At 41.9% G+C, this 18,929-nt stretch overlaps 2 protein-coding genes across 2 annotated transcripts; both read right to left on the minus strand.

Annotated features, from left to right (window-relative positions):
• Positions 1-152: 152 nt before the first annotated feature.
• Positions 153-9,926, minus strand: LOC146979561 (uncharacterized). Its single transcript, XM_085789435.1, is given in 9 exon segments — positions 153-452; positions 455-1,063; positions 1,691-1,832; positions 2,542-3,176; positions 6,090-6,231; positions 6,774-6,950; positions 7,738-7,926; positions 8,296-8,475; positions 9,626-9,926. Coding segments are annotated over 9 exon segments (2,244 nt in total). The 5' UTR covers positions 9,722-9,926; the 3' UTR covers positions 153-378.
• Positions 9,927-10,594: 668 nt separating this feature from the next.
• Positions 10,595-18,449, minus strand: taf7 (TAF7 RNA polymerase II, TATA box binding protein (TBP)-associated factor). The gene is made up of 12 exons (XM_085789447.1): positions 18,289-18,449; positions 17,467-17,543; positions 17,295-17,373; positions 16,787-16,920; positions 16,381-16,501; positions 16,189-16,247; positions 15,540-15,612; positions 14,749-14,862; positions 13,771-13,965; positions 12,016-12,128; positions 11,399-11,458; positions 10,595-11,002 (listed from the first exon to the last, which is right to left on the minus strand). The coding sequence occupies exons 1-12, from the start codon at positions 18,305-18,307 to the stop codon at positions 10,958-10,960; spliced, it is 1,089 nt and encodes a 362-aa protein (XP_085645573.1). The 5' UTR covers positions 18,308-18,449; the 3' UTR covers positions 10,595-10,957.
• Between the last annotated feature and the right edge of the window lie 480 nt (positions 18,450-18,929).

Genomic DNA, 18,929 nt, shown 5'->3' on the forward strand with positions numbered 1-18,929 from the left:
AACTCCCTGTCTGCCCGTGCTTCTTTTATGTGCTTGCAGTTTATCCCTCCGAGGATTGAATAATGAAACTTAACTCAGAACTGTGCCAAATACAGGCTGTTTACATGAGTTTTTTTCTTCTTGTGTTTATATTTGGATTTGTATGTGGCAGAATCAATATTTCCTGTTGAGAGTTGAGGCTTGGCTGTTTATCATGTTACTCTTTCTTTCTTTTTCACCTTCCGTATCCATTTTGTTTTTTGTTTTTTTTGTTTTTTCACTCAGTTTTAGGTCTATTCATCTCTCCGCCCTTGCTCTTCCCCTGCGGCCTTTGGCTCTGCACAAGACAATTTCAGCCCACTGTTCTGTTCTGATTGAGTGCCACCATTTCCTGTCTTATCACTGGTGGCTTTGTTCCCTTGGCTTGTTTTGCTTGGGCCTGGTGCAGCACTTGATTGGCATTTGACCTTCTTCCTGCCCTTATCACACGCTGATCTCTTGCTCGCTACATTATCTTTGCCTGTGCTGGTGGGCGCCAGATCACTATCTTTATCTGTTGCTCGATTATCTGGTGCACCCTGCCCGCACTCATGAACCACAACACTCTCTATATTTTCATTATCTAACCCCTCTTCACCCGCTCTCCCACTCTCTAGCTCTTTATTACTCTGCTCTGCCTTCACATCTGGACTTTTCGCCGTTTCTCCATCATCCACTCCCTCTGTCTCAGGGGCAGGTTTCTCTGAGCTTTCCCTCTCTTCAGTCTTACTCTCTTCTGTCTTCTTATCTGCTTCAGCTTTTCCCTCTGTGGCTGTCTGTGTTCTGTGCGTCGTCTTCTTCTGTGCAGCTCTCTTGGTCTTGGTTCCATCGGGCCCCCACTTCTCCAGCGTTGTATCCCTGTATGTTTTTTTCTGGCTGGAGTGCATGAGGCGGACACGCTCACCCAGCTTTTTCAGCTCCTGGCGGACGAAAGGTTTAAACTTTGGATCCAACTTCTCCACCAGCGCAAAGTCTCGCCGAGCCTTCTCCTCATTGCACAAAGCAGCATGTGCAAGTGCCCGCTGGTACACTGCTTTAAAGTTACCTATAGAGTACAAATGAAGACAGTAGAGGGCTATAAATGGGGAGACCCAAGACGCAACACGGGGTCAAGCAATAATAACACTCGAAAGCAACATAAGTAAAAGTTAAATTTAAAATGTAGGTAGAGGTAGGATGAAATATCTGCACTGAGCGCCAGTGGTGAGACAGGACACAAAGTGCACAGGAAAGTTGGGAAACAGAAGCAAATGAAGGGAAAAGGAAAGCACAAGAACAACCATTTCACATCAGCCTCTACTATAAATAATTCAGTCATTGCAGAAACAAAAAGAAAACAGTGAATTCATTTTTGACTGTGATGTCCATGAGTGGGTGCCGGGGGAACGAAAGAGACTCAGCAATGTGGTTGTGAATGTTTGGTTTCTTTCCATGGTAAACACAGAGATCAAGGCTTTCTGCAGTGTGAAGGCAGACATTTGCTGAGGGCCAGGCATTTGTACCGGCAAGAGATCTTGATATTTTTTAAGCCAAAAAAATAAAGGTGAGTAAGGGAAAAAACTAAACCCAAGTATGTTTCATATATATATACTGATGTACATATTTCTATATCAAAATACGATTTTGCTTCACTCTCAATTTACAACTCCAGCTTCACATTTACATAAATTACCTTTGTGCTTCTTCAGCAGCTTAGTGGTGAGCTCCACCACTTTCTCGTACCGCTGCAGCTCCAACATGCACTGGCTGAGGTTCAGGGTCAACGGAAGACGGACTTTCACCAGTGACTCCCAGTCGTCGCTCTGTTGATCCACCTGCCGAGTCCACAGAGAAGACGAGATGGGTGGGAGATGGTGGTGATGGATGGCAGAGGAAATTTTGAAAAGATGAAACGAGTGTGTTTCTGTGAGGAGTGTGTCAACAGAAGGGGGAGATGAAAAAATAAAGGGGCAGAGAGGAAATGTTGAAAAAGATTGTATCCTGACAAGCAGAGGAAGGGTTGGGGTAGAGGAATGTAACAACAGGAGGGGGCGAATTGAAGATGGAAGAGGATTGTGTTGACAAGAAGTGGGAGTTTATTGTGTGTGAAAGGTGTGAAGGGGTTCGACAGGGAGGTGTGGCAGAAGAGAGGGAGTTTAAGAAAAGAGAAAAGCAGACGAGGCGAGTGCTGTCACAGTGATATCTCTGTGGATAGCTCTTATTTTTAGCGCTCTTTCTCTGCTCTTCACTTTGCCAACGTACCTACAATGCAACAGCTGCTCCTCAGTAAAACGGCAACAATGACAGATGATTACAGTTTGCGAGCTACAAATCCTTTTGTAAGTCTACTTTCTGGCGGGTCTGAACATTCATCACGCTGAATGCAGTCAACTGGTGGCTTTTAATATGGTGAGAATCAACCCTGCCGTCCATCTGGAGGGTTGTCATCACAACAAAAGCTTTTTTATATTACTCTTTTTCTTTTCAGAAAATGCCAGACTTTGTGCTGTCACTAAACTTCCACTTGAAAGCTGTTACATTTACCTTATTTTGAAGGATGTCCACGTACTCTATGGCCTCCGTAAACTTTGCAGAAGCCTCTTCAAAGTGGTTTTCTTTAATGAGGAAGTTTCCTTCGTTCTGCAGCAACATGACCAGTCGTAACATCTGCTGCCAGTCCTTCTCCTCAGTTTTATGCAAAGCATCTGGATTAATCTCAGAGGAACTCGCTTCCTCTCTATTACCTGCTTCCTCAGCCGGTGTAACCTTTACTGGGTCTTCTTTATCTCCGCCAAGTTCATCTTTGGATGGAAATCCTTCTTTACCCTTTTCTTCCCCTGCTTCATCCTTACTCTCTCTGGTAACACTTTCATTATCTTTATCTTCTTGTTTTCCTTTGTCCTCTCTCTTTTCTTCTTCTTCCTCCTCCTCCTCCTCATCATCACATCCCTCTTCCACCTCCTCTTGTTTCTCATTGGTCTCCAATATGTTCCAGTACTGCTCCTTCTCCTCCCAGTATTTGGCCTTCAGGCGATCAGACAGGTTCCTCAGCTCTCTCTGGACAAGAGAAGCCAGAGTGACGTCGAGGTTGACCACCATGTTGAAGTCTCTCCGGGCCTCCTTTTCATTCCACACGGCAGCGTGGGCCTTGGCTCTCTTGTAGTAGCCCTTCACGCAGTCTGAAGCAGAGAAAATCAACACAGAAATAAGAAAAAGGTATGAATAACAAGTCGCTGTTGTCTAAACTAGAGATATTCAATAATAAACCCACTCTGACTGCTGATACTGAGGTGGCAATTTGTCTGCATTTGTGACAGTGTGCAGTGTGTACTCTCACTATGTGTTCCCCCCTGAGCGCTGCTACACACGCTGCATCTTACTTTTCACAAGAGCCTCATATTGTAACAATGTATTGTAAAATGATCAATGTCATTTTGGGATATACCGTATGTGTCTTTGCTTTCTTAGCTGAGAGGATGGATACTACTGTTATGTCTCTTAAATATGAAGCTACAGTCGACTGCTGCTTAGCAAAATAACAAAATGTGTGCACCACTTTCAAAACGCTGTAATAAACACATAGTCTCTTGTTTAGTCCATTTGAGAGCTGAAGTGTACAAAAAGTGTTTTTTCCCCTGGTGTTTTTTTTTTCACTCAAAGTGTGACAAGCTGTTTCCCCCGTTTCTAGTCTCTCTGCCAAGTTAAGCTAACTGGCTGCTGGCTAATATGCACAGACTGACAATATTCTCATCTAAACCCTGCATCAGAAAGTAAAAAATGAGAATTTCACCCCCCCAAAAATGACAAATTAATCATTTAAAACTCACAAATGGTCACAAACATATGCACACACTCATACACACACACTCTGAAATGCCTCTGGTTCTGCAGAATCGGCCCATGTGTTTGGTTTAGATACCCACTAATAGTTCCATGTTTCTGTTCCTCTGCATTTAATTTCCCTCTACGCTAAATCTTCATTCAGCCAACATTTAAACAGATTTCTTTGTGGCCTCTGGCAAAAGCAGAGACACTGCTGCAGAGAGCCATCACTGGGCGCTTTTCTAACTGGGTTGAAGGGATGAAACAGTGGCAGAGAGCCTGACTTGAACTGATACAGACAACATAATAGTGATGACAAGGGAAACAACAACAGTGAAAAGAATAAGAGTCAAATAGAGAAGAAAAGGAGGCAAATGTGTGAAAAGAGGCAAAGAGAAGCTAAATTAACGGCTAGGAAAGAGAAATAACAAGATGTCGAAAAGCTATAGACGGGAAGGTGGAGTGATGCTGATGTGAGATAAGCCTTATGAAGAGGGCTGCAGCTTTGCGACGGCAGCTGGAACTGGGCCAGTGGAGCTCAGAAAACTCCTGCCTTTCCACAATACCATGTCCCTCTCATGCTCACTCACAAGCTAGTTCACACCCTTCATCCTCCTGCCACACAAGCGTGAGCGCACACATCATGCAGACACACACACACACACACTGACAACTGTGCACGCTCCTTCCTCCTGCCACACAAAGACAAATATAAAACTGTGGAAACAGACTGAGGGACACAGAGTAAAATAGGGACTGCCTCAGTGGATCCTGTCTCTGGGTGAGGGGCATAATTCATAAGGCTCTGAAGTGGAGACTGTGCCAGTATGTGAGCTCCTCTAGGATTATATGAGTAGCCATGGGTATGACAGCACAATTCCCAGGGCTGCTCCAACCGTAAAACCTGCAGTAATGTCAGCCCAACCCTCCTACACACACTCTCTGAATACACAGCTACAACATGCAACAGCCGCTGCAATAAACCCAGCCCAGACATCAAACCCTGAAATATCTGCTCCATACAACATTTTGAAATAACAGTTTGTCACAGTGTTTATATCCAGGGAGAAACTGCATACACACACCTTTATTTTATTCACTACTGAGCTGAATTTCTTGCTCTTGTTTGAAAATACTCCCATTCGCTTCCTTCCAACTGTTCAATAAGGAAATTACTGCAACACTCACTCCAGTTACATACAACAAGAGCTTCGTAGCTTCATATTCAGTGGACAGATAGACACATGTAATAGTATTAATCTACAGATACGACTTGGTTAGTTTGACCTTTATCTTATCTTGGCAAAAAAAGCCTTAAACACTATGTGGCCGTGTCCAACCTCCTGTAGCTTTAGAGGTGTTGGTTATCAAATTCTTACATTTGGAAAGAGCTATCTTACTATCATGCTATCTATTTCCACTTGCAGTGAAGGTAAGTATCTCGGCTTTGCTTAATATTTAATGGACAGACTGCTGTGCTATGATCTACCTCTTGGCAAAGACATAAATAAGCATATTTCACAAAATGTCAAAGTTTTCTCTTATCTAAATTACAGATGAAGATCTGTACTGTAGCTACATATAAACACAGCATTACAGTGAAGCTGCCCTTTATGATGATATGAAGGCACATTCTAGAAGATATTGCACTAATATTTGCTCCGCGTCTGTTTTTAGTCTTAAAGCTGAGTTTCATAAAGCATTTTTTATTGGGAAGCCAACACTGTTCTTCAGATCATATGAGTGCAAGTGCAAACCTATAGGTATTATACATAACCATAACCTCTCTCTCTTTTTTTAGCAGACTTTAATTTTGATATGATTGATATGGTTTCAAAGACCTGCAAACATTTTAAATAGCAATGACGTACCATGTATATAAAGTTGTATAAGCACAGCAAACAAATACTATTTATGGCAAAATTGTGATTTTTCTCTTTCAGAATTTAGGCACAGCAACAGCTACAAAGATACAACATGTGAATACAGAGTATATTTTGTGGTTCAAATACCATGTGGAAAATACAAGTGAATGGCATCCTGCACTGTTGAACTGAATCTGTTAACCTTGGTAGCTCCTGTGAAGCTGCTCAACTCAGGCATTTCAGAGTCAGAGTGCTGCAAAGGAGGCTGGGTGACATTCAGAGAGAAACATGCACTTTATCAACTCTGCCTCGAAAATGTAAATTAAATGTAGCTCAGTGTCTAAAATGATGATTAATTAGTAAACAGAAGACGTCCTTATAATTCCATCCCAGCGTGTCTTTTACCTTTGTGTTTGTCCAGCAGTTCGGTGGTGTGCTCTATGACCTCATAATACTCCTCCAGCTCCATCATGCACTGGCAGTAGTTCAACTCCAGGGGGATAATCATTCGACCCAAGTTAATGTAGTCTATATCACCAGGCATTTCCTAAACAGACACATGCACAGATGGAGGAAGAAGGAGAACATGATCAGGGTTGTTGTGCTGCATGGCATTTCCTACACATATTTTAATCATTTATATGGAACCAACAGATTTAAATATTTTCACAAGGAAACAGCTGTTTGCACGAAGACCAACTGTCTGTAAGTTTTCAATACGGTATATTATCTAAAGCTACCAAATCACTCTCATTTACAAAAGAATCAAGCATGCTTTCTTCATTAAAACATCTCACACATCTTGTTCTCCCACAAGTATTGCTCCACCCCCCCCCTCTCTCATCCTAGACAGTCCTTCACAGCTGTCTCTCTCCCCTCTTTCTTTTGCCATCCCTCCCACTCTATTGCCTGTAATCAAGGACACCGTGAAGCAGAGCAAAACAGGAGAACAGGGATCTCCCGCTGGAAAAGAGTTGCAGCTCCATGTCCCAAAAACCTATAATCCTGAGAAAATGTCAGAATCCACAAGCCTTCACATCAGTAATTTCCTCTTTCAATGCAATCGTTTTCGCCCCATCCTTCACTCACTCTCGACTGGACTGCTTTCAGCAGCAGGACGGCCTCTTTGTATTTGCTTGCGGCCTCTCTGAAATCTCTCCGCTTGACCAGCTCATTGCCCTGCATGTGGAGAATTGGCACCGTCTGCATCTTCTCATCCTTTTCCATCATCCAGGACTCTCTGTGGTAGGACATGGGGTCTCCAACCTGGAAGCAGCAGGGGCAGGAGGAGAGCATAACAGAAGAAGCATTTAAAAGGAGGAAAAACTGCACTGAGCGAAACAGAGGTGAACACTAATGCAGTGGTGGGAATAGTATAGTTGTTGAAATACTGTACCTAAATATACCTTTGAAGTACTTTAAGTTGATCATTTCCGATGTACTGCACTTTGTATTTCAGTTCCACTACATTTATTTCATAGCTTCAAGTTACTCTTTGTTTGATATAGATGATACATTAAAGGCCCTGTACAACTATACAAAATATTATCTGGTGTACACAGGGTTTTTAAAAAATCTAGGTGCTGCAGGGTTTAACACTCTTAAGTTTATATAATGAGTACTGGTATAACTCCTGTGTTAGCTAACCAACTTAAATAAATGAACTGAATACTTCAGCCACACTCAAGTAGTTGTCATCCTATGCACAGAAGAATATTGTGAAACTTTCTGAAACAGGGAGGATTGTTAATTTACTGCTGCTGCTGCTGAACCCCCTGCTGTGTTTCAGGCTTGTTCTGGATAGCATATTATTTCAAACCTGAATGTTTCAGGAAGAGGAAGAGACTTGAGTTTTGTCATTTCTGTCAGTGGATTGTAGAAAAATCATGTGAGGATGTGAAGGTTGGATAAATAGGTAAAAAAAAAAAATCTGTCAGGCTGTGTTTACAGATGCTAAGATCTGATGACTGACAAAAAGAGATAAGACAGCTGATTCTTTCACACAGTCTTTTCCTTGTGTTATCCATTTTGACATACAGTATGTGGTTCTTACCTGCACCAGCTCCATGATAAATATAAGTGGTTGAGGAGTTCTCATTATCTCATCCAGCTCTGGGAAGCCAGTGGAGTGATAGTAGAACATGTTTCCCATGCCACACGTGTGTGTCTGGCCCTCAAGGGGGTCTTTCCCTTGAGCGACCAGCCTCATTCCCTTGGACACAATGGCGTACAACCCTGTGTGCTGCAAAATGAACACATGCACAAGAACATAAACAAAAGGTCTGCAATAAGGCATAGAAGCACTTAGTCACGACAACCCCCTGGTGCTGCCAGCCTGTGCCAATCAGTCCTCACAAAAAATAGCAAGAAGTATCCTCAATTGTACTTGCAGATTACATTTTCCCCAGAAGAAAAAACACAAAAATTTGCACAAAAAGATTTCTCTGTTTGTGTTTGTGATACTGAGCACGGAGAAGGCTACAGACGGTTGAATCATGGGCATTGTAATGAGGAGCAAAAGCTTCCCTTGCTCATGAACACTCATTAAGACCTTCGTCAGGGTGCTATTATCCAAGTGTGTGTATGAATGAATGTCTGTAGTTCCACTCACAACAGCATCACACCAGAACTCAGCCACCTCTCCGACCCTCATGGATGTCAGCAGAGTCTCCCAGACTTCCATCTTGAACATCTTTCCGACAAAGATCTCAGCAGGCCTGCCAGCCAGTCGACTGTCATCGATGACCGTCCGCTCAAAGTTGTCCAACAGCGTCTGGAAGTGGAACACCAGCTTGGACCAGAGGAGGAGGGAGAGAGAGAAGGAGGGAGGGAGTCAAGGGACAGGAAGATTTAGAGAGTGCAGATTAATGATTAATGATTAAGTTAAAAGTACATCAAAAATCTAATATAAAATACTTTCCAGGAAGTTCATGATTTATCTTCACATCTGTTCTTCCCTTTTATTGCCAATGTTTAGTTTTTCCACTGACAGTGAACTTGAAAAACCTTTTAACCACTGACTCAGGGATGATTTTAGTGGGTTTCTCAAAAACACAGCGATAGTATGTTTGACATATCATCCTCATTTCACTTTTAAAGTTATATACAGTGGTAATTTGTTGTAATATCAGTTATTTATGTATATTTTTATGTGAATATGAATATGAGCACTATATATATGTATATTTTTTAAGATTCACATGTGCATTATTTTCATTTTTATCTTAATGTTATTCCTATCTTTGTTTAATTATTATGCACAACATGGACTTCTGCACTGTAATCTGTCATGATGTATTTAAAGCCTAACACAGACATGCTGGTTGTCATCATGTGTTCTGTCTGTGAGCATGAAAAAAACGTACAAAGCCTCAACATCACCATGACAGTAGAATCGTATTGGCTCTGTGTAATCTTCTATTTATAGCTTAACATATTGTGTATAATGGTCATGATAACTGTGTGAGTCACCGGGAATCACCTCATCAGGGAGTTAACACGCACACATTGTAATATAGACACACAGGTAAATGGAAATTCATGCTGGCATCATCATGGAAAATGTTTGTCACTGTGTCCAGGCTCGGTGCCATATGGCTGGATGTGACTCGGAGGGAAAAAAGTTGGCTACTAGGAGATCAGTGGATGAACAGAAACACTGCCAGACACTGTGCCAAAAAACATGTTGCAATTTGGTTGACCAAATGTTTGCTCTGTGTGAAAGAGCCAGATACAGAATAAATTTCCTCACTTCATGAATAATTCAACAGAGTCTAATTGAAGTGGGCAATGCAACACACAGCTAAAAAGTAGACATTTTGCTTAGGAACATTAATTACATCACAATAGTGATTATGCACAGAATTATCTATTCTCTTCCAACAAATTGGATTTAAATCTAGTTTTATTTAGGTCGTCAGGTTTATAATGACTTTAACTACCTTGGTCCCAGTTTGGAAGTGTGGCATTGGCCCTCTGCCTCCAGCAAGAATCTTCTTCCTCACACCGGGATGGTTGATAAGGTACGTCGCCTCCATTGTCACTCTGCTTTGACCAGTACCAGACAGAAAAGTGTATGTGTGCTGGAGATTTCTCTTTTTTCCCCCTCTCCAAGTCTGTGTTCTTCTGGCTTTCTACTTAGCCTGTGGTGAATGTCTTGGCCGGTTAGCTGCTCTCTGACAGATGGCAGGATTAGGGAGGGTTTGGAGATGGCCACTTTAATCTGAGGAGCTAATCCGTCGCCTACCCTTGCCATTGGTGCGGCAATCCCTGCAGGAAGGAGCGGGACAGGCTGGGATGACCATAAGAAAGGTCCAGATCTCTCTCGAACAAGTAAAGATCATTCTGCAGGGAGAGTAATCTGCTGACGTAACAATGGTTTAGTGATGCAGATGTCCGGTTGTGGTGAGCAGCAGAGCAGCAGAGTGGACAGGAAGTAGCCTTTACATGGTCATTTACAGAGCAATTTAACACCTTTCTGTCTGTGCTTTGCTGCTCTCTTCATTGAAAGTCTAAAAGCTTGCGCTTCATTTCACCTGTGACATCCTGTAGTATACACAACACAGCAGCAAGATGAGAAATTAAAGCACAGCAGGTCTGCAAATATTTTCAGGTGTTAAGTTACTCTTTGAAGTGAACAACAACAACACAAAAAAAGGTGCGAGGGTATGTAACCAGACTCCCTGTTTCATCAATAGAGGGTCAAAATAATAGTATATGTTGTATTCCTGTACAAGTATAATGGTTCCCATGTTAACCTATTCTTTATGGCAGAAAATGTTAATGCTTTTAAAGTTGGGAAACAGGAAAAGTTGCAGTGATATAGTGAAAACTTAAAGGAAGGTTCATCAAACTGCCCACATGTGTGAATAAGCGCCCCAAATAACAAAGACAGTTGACAGTTTTATGTCTCTTGTGTATCACAGAAGTTTATTCTTGATTAAAGAAACAAAATACAAATGTTTATCTGAACTAAAAGTCACTTAGCTCCAGGATGGAAACCCAAACAGACCCTGCTATCTCTTACAGCCACACACTTTTCATACGTTTTAAGGAACAGCAAAATCTGTCAGGCTAATAAAATCTACTGACTTTTAACAGAGAAACCAGTTTTATGTATGTGTACTGTATGACAATGACAAACTGAAAGGAATGACACAGCAAGTTGGCTAATAAAAACTCCCTCCTCCCTGGATGAAGACTCCTCTCCTCCTCTTCGTGGTGTGTGCGTGTATGCGTGTGGCCGAAGATGACGTGAGGCTGCCCCCTGGTGGTCACTTCTCTATCAGTGAGTCCAGCTGCTCCTGCAGTGAGGCCAGCTGTTGGAGCAGAAAATAGAAGGCGTGATTGATGCCCGACAGCCCCGGGGTGTAATTGGAAGGTAAGTGGATGATGATTAACATGTCTTTTCACATTAATTTGCTGCCTTCATTTGTCAATACAAACAACGACCCGAGACAGTGGGTGGGCTTCTGTGCCACGGCTCCAAAAAGGACGTCGCTGGTGGGTGCTGACAAATTTCATTTCATTTGATTGAATTTGAACTTTGCTATTAAGCAAGAAGAGTGTCGGGCTTTAAAAGGACACCAAGCACGATGCCATCTGCGAACATGGTTTTTGACATTCACACAAGGTAAATACATGCAAAAGGGCTGAGAGCGGAGGGGAAGCTCACAGCGAGCGCTGATCCTTGGCTTTTACGAAAAGGTTCTCACCTGCTCCATCTCCCGCTCCTCCTGCTGAATAATCTCGTCCAACAAGGCCTGGAAACGGTTCTGGCGAGAGGAGAGAGAGAGAGACAAACAAGATTTGTTCCGAGTGGACATGCTGAGCCTCATTAAACTGTGATGGCTTTAAATATGTGCCTGCCTGCGCCGCTCATGTCACTCTCCTCTCTTGACGGAAAGGCCACTTGGAATGCCAGTCAGAGACAGCTGACCTTTTCCCTGCGACTGTGATAATAACCACTGGAGATGGGGCTTTGACGGTCCCAAAACACCGGGCAATGAGAGCTCCAAATGGCAATGTAAAAAGGGCTATGTCTGCTCATGTTTCACTCATTGTAAAGCCTCCGCTAAAGAGCGCTTGGCAGAACAATGAATTTTCATGCTTTTAAGACGACAAAAGAAGCTAAATAATGGCCTCTAACACTGTGTATAATCAGCTGTTTTTTTCTGTATTCACATCACTGTTGAGAGAACTTATGCTGCATGATGACTTCTGCCTCCGAGCTCATCTGCATGTTCTTGTTAATGTTTCTGTACATGTAGACCTAGTTTCTGAATGAGTCGGGGGGGGGAAAAAAAAAAGAGTGCGTGTGTTCACAACTTACTTTGAGGGCCTGGTTTTCCACTTTCATGATGAGCTCCTCCTGCTGTTTCTTGCGGGCACGGGTATCTTGAAGCTTGGCCTTGACGCTGTTGATCTGCACCTGATACTCCATGACTACAGGGAACAGCATATGGTGCACATGACTAAGACTTTGACTGTCATAAATAAATTAAAAACACTCATAAAAATAAGCCAGTTATGCTTCTGTATTCATGTGTAGTGAAGACTAAAAGAGACAGGAGGGAGAACATGTGGGATAATTTGAGGGTGACATTGCTTTCATAAAGCCAGGAGGACAAGTTATGCACCTTAGCTTGCTGAACCACAAGGATGCCACCATTTCAGTTTGACAAACTGCGGTTAATGGGAACAACAAATCCATTTAAAGGGACGTGAGCCAGCAGGCTGAGGCACTAAAAGACACAACTAAATCAGTCGGCTCGGGGGATCACAGAGGGCTCTCATTACATCCAGCCAAAGTGATAGCGTCTCGGAACAACCTGTGGCTCAATCACCATCTTCCATACTAATTGTAACCATCCTTTTGCTTCCCGCCCCAACTGGCTCTCAATCATGTGACACAGCCCATCTAATATGCAAAAATCAAGCTGGTACGAGTCCCCGCAGACCTATTTATTACAACTCTGCGCCGCTGCCAGACACACACGCGCAGCCAGACTCTGACACGCGCAGCCAGACTCAGACACACAAGAATATGCTCTGCTGCACTGATGCAGAGGAAGCTGACCAATAAGGCTGCTGACTGACAGCTCCATGTATGTAGATAAGGAGGCATTGAGCCGTCAAGCTGGACAGCTGTCTGAGCCGCATGCTGAGCCACAACACCTGTCAGATTGTCTCGCTGAGGAGGGCTGTCAGTGTGTGCGTCTCTGTGGGCAGGGGCACAGCGTGTGTATTTAAAGTCAAAGTAGGGATACTCCTTTGAGTGTGTGTGATGTGTGACCTAGAAAACTCATCTCTGATTAAAATGTCCAGACACCTGGCTGAGGTTATTTTCGACCTCTGCTTTGACAAGTGTGAGTGGGATTTGATTTCTCCAAGACTGTTCTGAAATCAGCATGCCAGGTTCTTGGCGATGACCACCACCACTGAAATATTTAAGACTGTTGGTATGCTGAATAAGTCGGCTAGAAGAAATCTGTGCTCACTCTGAGGTGTAAATGCAAGTTGCAAGCACAGCATGAATGATTGCATAATTCTAATGCTGCACTTACTTCACCCAGGTACACAGGTACACACACACACACACACACTTCCCAGCATGGTTTAAAATAAGTGCACATACTCACTTTTAGAGCGTATAACATCTACCTGCCACCACAAGGACATACTTCTAATAGTTATTTGTCAAAGAGTTTCAAAATTTCTATTACAGAATTGACAATCGTTACAGATTTGAAAAACTGGACTGAAAAATTTGCTAGGGGGAGTAAAATACATTTTATAACAACAAATACTAAAGTATGGCAGCATTAAACCACTGAACCATTAAAACCAAGCATTGATGACTCAGCTCAGTATGCTACTATGAAATTGCTTGTTTTGTCCAATCAACAAACAGACAAAAACAAGAAAGACTATTTGGTTGGAAGTTTTCCATTATAAAGGACACTTTATAAGTAATCAGTATCTGATTTAAATTCAGTTATATGAAGATACATCATCTTCATATTTCCTGTCACCAATAAACAAAAAATGTTTGTATATATTTTTACATCTGTATATATCCTCTCACCTATCTGGTTGTTTCTGTCACTTTCATGCTGCGCAGAATCAGACTCGTTGAGTTTGTCATGGAGCTGTCGGACCAGATCATCCTCCGTGTCCATGATATTCAGGTCCTCGTCCTCGTGCCGGTCCCCTTCGTCCTCCTCATCCTCACTGGAGCTGCTAATGTCGTTGAAGATCTCCCTCAGCTCATCACGCTGGACTGTCGGTGTGATATTGTTATTAACGTGGGCATAAAGATGGAGAGAGACAGTGAGAATTTAGAGACAGGGACAAGAGTAAAGCAGAACAACAAAACTATGCTAAGATTAAAGGGGAAGTTAGAGGCAAAAATACTTTCATGGCCAAAATGTATCTAATGCTTGGGTGTCCTTCATTTCCATTTCCATTTCCTACTACAGGGGCAAAAGCTATCAAGAGCGACACAGGAGCGCAAGTTCAAAATGAAGACAGACAGCTCTGTTGGTGAGGGGAAGAAAATCACAACAGGAATTGAACACATCATAAATCATAAGAACCGTCTGTGCCACTTCAAAGTAGCTGCATCACGGTTTAACACCACAACAATAACGGCCCTTTCAAAATGTCACTATACAGCTGCACCAAGAATGATGTTGCATTGCAGATATTATAAATCAGCCAATATTATCTTACAGTAGACATATTTTATATCAATAAATTGCAAAAACATAAAATATTATGGTGTTTTGCCCCTTAATCAACATCTTTTCCACATTTCCAATACATCTTATAAAAATCAGTTTGTATAATTGGTGATCATAAAATGGACAGCTTTTTTTCATTGTTGGTATCAGCCTGAAAAACACAAATTCAATCTGGGTTTATTTGCCTTGAGTTTCTACAGACCATGTGTAATGCACATATGTTTTACTGCTTCAACTGAGTGGAGGCACCAACATACTTGTAGCACCGCTCACTGCCTTTCACTCACTATGATTTACTCATGAAAACGTGTTCGACTCACCAGAGGACCCATGACCCATCTTGTGTCCTGAGGTGCCCGGTGAGGAGTCCAGGTTGGCCAGAGAGCCGTGCTGATCTGTTTCCTTGGATTCATCTTCTGCTATTATTTCCCACCCTGAGCAACATGGGTTAAGGTCAAGAGACACACACAAATTTCTCTCATCCTTCAGCTTCCTAAAGAAACCTACTTTCCACAAAGTCCTCTGTAAAATACACTTGAAGGGTAAAAACCCACATGACACTCCACAGGAACTGCCCGAACTCTGACATTCTCCAGTGTGTCATGTGTATGTCTGCTGCTGCATGCAAACCCGATACTATAATTAGAATCTAGCTTCGCTGTGACCAACTAAGCAATGATAATGAACAGTCCATCTCAATTAACACACAGCAAGCAGCCACTCAGAGCCGCCCTGCTGTGCTCTTATTCTGTCAGGCAAGTTTAGAGTTTCATTAGATTCCTAATTGCCTCCTTGCAAAGTGCATCTCTCTCACAAAAGCACTCGACAGAGTCAAGTCAGGTAAGGGAGGCGGGAGTCAGGACGCGCGCTCAGCCATTAGATGAACCTGTTGGGGGCAATAGATGGCAGCAGGGTTATTTTTGTTCTAAAAAAAAGTCCAAAACAGCAGGAACTATTCTGTGCTGCTTAAAAGTTAAAAGTCACGGCTCGGGGTTAGGTACACAATGACCTCCAGCTGACTGTACATTACACGATAGCCACTCCTTTTCTGAAACAGTGGTATTTTTCCTTGTGTTGCAAGACAGACATGCAGAATATTTGTGGAGGATACGGACACTGACAGCTTCGGCATCTGTGCTCAGCAATCTCTTCACCTCCTTTTCCACATCAGGAGACTCAATGTACTGTGGGAGGGAGAGAGAGATATTGGGTTGCATGTGGTGTGAGTGGCATCTCTGTCGTGCTCTCCTGTCTCTCTCTCTCTCTCTCTCTCTCTCTCTCACACACACACACACACACACAGGCACAACACAACACAATGCATGCAGTCGCACACACACTCACACAAAAGGTAGCAGCTGGCTGGATGCCAGGATGCACATTAGCGATTAGAGACAGAAGGGGCCAAATCGATATGGCTCGGCTCTGCACCTTCAGGAAGATTTATTCAAAAGACAAAGTAGAAGTGTAGTGCTCAAGCACACTCGCTTTCACTTTGATCAAAGCAATAGTTAAATTGCTTTTTTTTCATGCCTTTGGGGCAAACTGAGATGGAAAGGCTTTATTTATATGTAAATCTTAGTTTTCACTTTCACCAGTTTCTGTTTAATGAAATGTAAATGTCTTGTTGGAAGAGAGCCGCGGAAAGAGATGGATCAACAAGCGAGATGCTAAAGAGAAGGATGGGAAATGAGGGTGGGGGAGGGGAGGTGTGCGGGTAGGGGGGGGGGGCTCGAAGGAAAAATGGAAATGCCAAAAACCTTTTTTTTCGCAGTCTTCCGAAACCTTCTCTTGCGTGTGTTCTTCAGAGGGCAGGTGACTGGAGACCAAAACAACAGGGTTAGTGAAGCTCAATCGGCCGTAGAGAGCAAATCGTCCTTTGCCCTCCACGTTTTCAGCACAAACAGCACAAAACGCTGTGGTTGTTTGTGTGTAGATGTTTGTCTACTCACTGCCATGGTTCCAAACAAATTTCTTATCCTTGTCTTTGTCCTTCTTCTTGTTCTTAGGGTCAGTGCCAGTTGGCTCCTCTAAAGGAGGGTAAAGGTCTCCATCTAGTGTACAGACCAGCATCTAAACCATGAATTGAAAAATGAATTAATGACTTATTTCATTTTGCATTCTGCCGATTAATGTTGATGTTCTGCTGTATTTTAACAAGCAAGAAAGTCTTTTTTAAGAATGTATGTGTGTTAAAAACAATATAAATTATATAACACGTCTTAAAGTTAATGTCTTTGTGTGCACAAAAAGCAAAAAGCCCCCTAAAACTTGGACACCAACAAATGTATCGAGTGAAGAGGACTTCCTTCGTTGCACAGCCTGAAAACATTTTTTTATGCCACTGCAGTGGTTTACCTGGCAGACATCAGCGGTTTTGTAAAATGTCTTCTTGTCCACTGTTTTCATAGACTCAATCATACAGGGCAGATCCACCAGTTTGCAGGCCAGAGGGACACGGTCTACTCTCACTATGCCATGACGACCATCAGCTAAAATAGTATGAAAGATATGATTGATTATAATGACATAATAAAAAATGATAATAGGACTTGTTTTTCAGACATGCATCAGTCAAAAGGATTATTTGGTGGTAAATAGGACACTATACGACACTTAAATTTTGCTGTCAAGTTGACAGTTGTACTTTCTGTATATATACATACTGTATATATTACAACAAAATATAAAATAGAAATCACAAAAATACCAGTTCCACCCCTAATGAGAAAATGCAAAGACAAAAAATTGACTCACCATAGAAATATCTACACATCTCACACTTAAAGAAGATTAAAGTTCTAACAAATACAATCATTATAAAAACAAGAACACCAGTATCATGACTATTTTTAAACCAGCTTACGGTGCAACTCGATGGTGAGTCTATCCTTCATGTTCATACTGCTCGACTGGGCAATCCTTCTTACTGTTGAGGCATACTCCTGTAAAAGAAAAAAAGATGAATCCACATCAGTTTCAGCAAAAGATCACATGTGAGTCCATAACAGTGTGTTTCAACATTATACAAGTCTCACCGATGGCAGCCTGAGGACAAACTGGCTCTCCAGCTCATAAGGTGCATCCTCCTTATTCTTGGAGCCGACCTTCCCAACTAGAATCAAAACACGGTGAACAAGTGGTTAAAATGCATATGTGAAACTGCAATAAGCACAATTCACAATAAACAGACTGTGACTTTATACTGTGCAGTTACTCAGTTCAATCTCTGATGATTCTTCTAAGAGTTAAAGAGGATAGTTCACAATACTGAGTAAACAACTTCTAGCCACCAAAACGAAATCACGAATACCAAAGTGCACAGACTAAGTTACATGATACTGAGAGCTGCAACAAAATAATGCAGGTAATAGGGCTGTTATCTCTTCACATACAACTCATACATATATCTTGACTTTACTCATGCGTCTCCTTTCTGTACATTAACCCATCATAATATACAACTTACAGCTTCTAGCTGCATGTTAAACTCGATTATGTGTTGTTCGTTACCATAATCACATTTCTACGTGTTAAGAGCAACAAATGAATGCACCAATGACCTTTTAGGTTAGATACGATAATCTACCGTAGTTTGAATAACGGTGATATAGAAGCTAATTTAGCAGGGTTATGGCGAACTGACGTTACAAACACTCATGGAAAAAAACGGCTCACAGATTTTGAGTTGTACTTAGATACTGTGGTCCACGTCTTAATTCAACCATACTTGTTATTTGTATGTATCGATTACAATACAAATGCATTAGCATTAGCAATATGTTTACAAGCGAGAATGCTAACTAGCGATAGTTAGCTTAGCAGCTTGGTTGAATCAAAAGCAGAGGATTTTAACGTACCTTTCAGTTTAGATGTCATCTTCGTTTTTGTTGTTTGGATCGTGCAACTGTATATATATGTGGGTGTGAGTTTAATTGGTTAAAAAATAACACAGGCTTGCTAGAGCCGTAAGAAGATCCTGATTTAAAATATACACATCTCAGCTATCCACAAAAAAACACAGCCATCAAGACGACTGGTGCGATGTTCACGTTCTTCTCGGAAAATTAGATGTCTCACTTTACAACAACTCATGCGCACACCCCATAATACATCCATGGCATACACTCGGTAATGTCTTCTTAAATAATAATATAAATATTATAAAATTATACAATTGTATATAGGAACAGATGTTTTCGCATGCTGGCTTCATAGAACAAATACAGACATTGCATCATCTGATATGAATTTATACCGTACAAAATAAAATGTTCTTGAACGTTACATTACGTTTTGTACATTCTCTCGCGAGATTTGGAGGAAAAAAAAGGTGACACATATCACCGATATGTGTGAAATGTTCTAATTGTATTCTGTCCTCGCATGTTGTACCATTGCCACATGATACACAATATTGAAAGAGGAATTCACAGAAACAAAACAAAACGTTATTTGCCTCGAAAACGATTGAATAATCATTCAATTGTATTCTCCTGTT

Source organism: Trachurus japonicus, chromosome 10 (genome assembly GCF_045865225.1).
Source record: "Trachurus japonicus isolate A0001 chromosome 10, Traja_1.0".
In the NCBI taxonomy this organism is placed as follows: domain Eukaryota; kingdom Metazoa; phylum Chordata; class Actinopteri; order Carangiformes; family Carangidae; genus Trachurus; species Trachurus japonicus.

Excerpts from the sequence above, each read along its gene's own strand:
- taf7 (XM_085789447.1), bottom strand. Across the intron at positions 15,613-16,188 it reads GGAAGACTGCGAAAAAAAAG|TACATTGAGTCTCCTGATGT; the intron begins GTTTTTGGCATT and ends TCCCTCCCACAG. Across the intron at positions 11,003-11,398 it reads AGGAGCGGGAGATGGAGCAG|CTGGCCTCACTGCAGGAGCA; the intron begins GTGAGAACCTTT and ends CTGCTCCAACAG.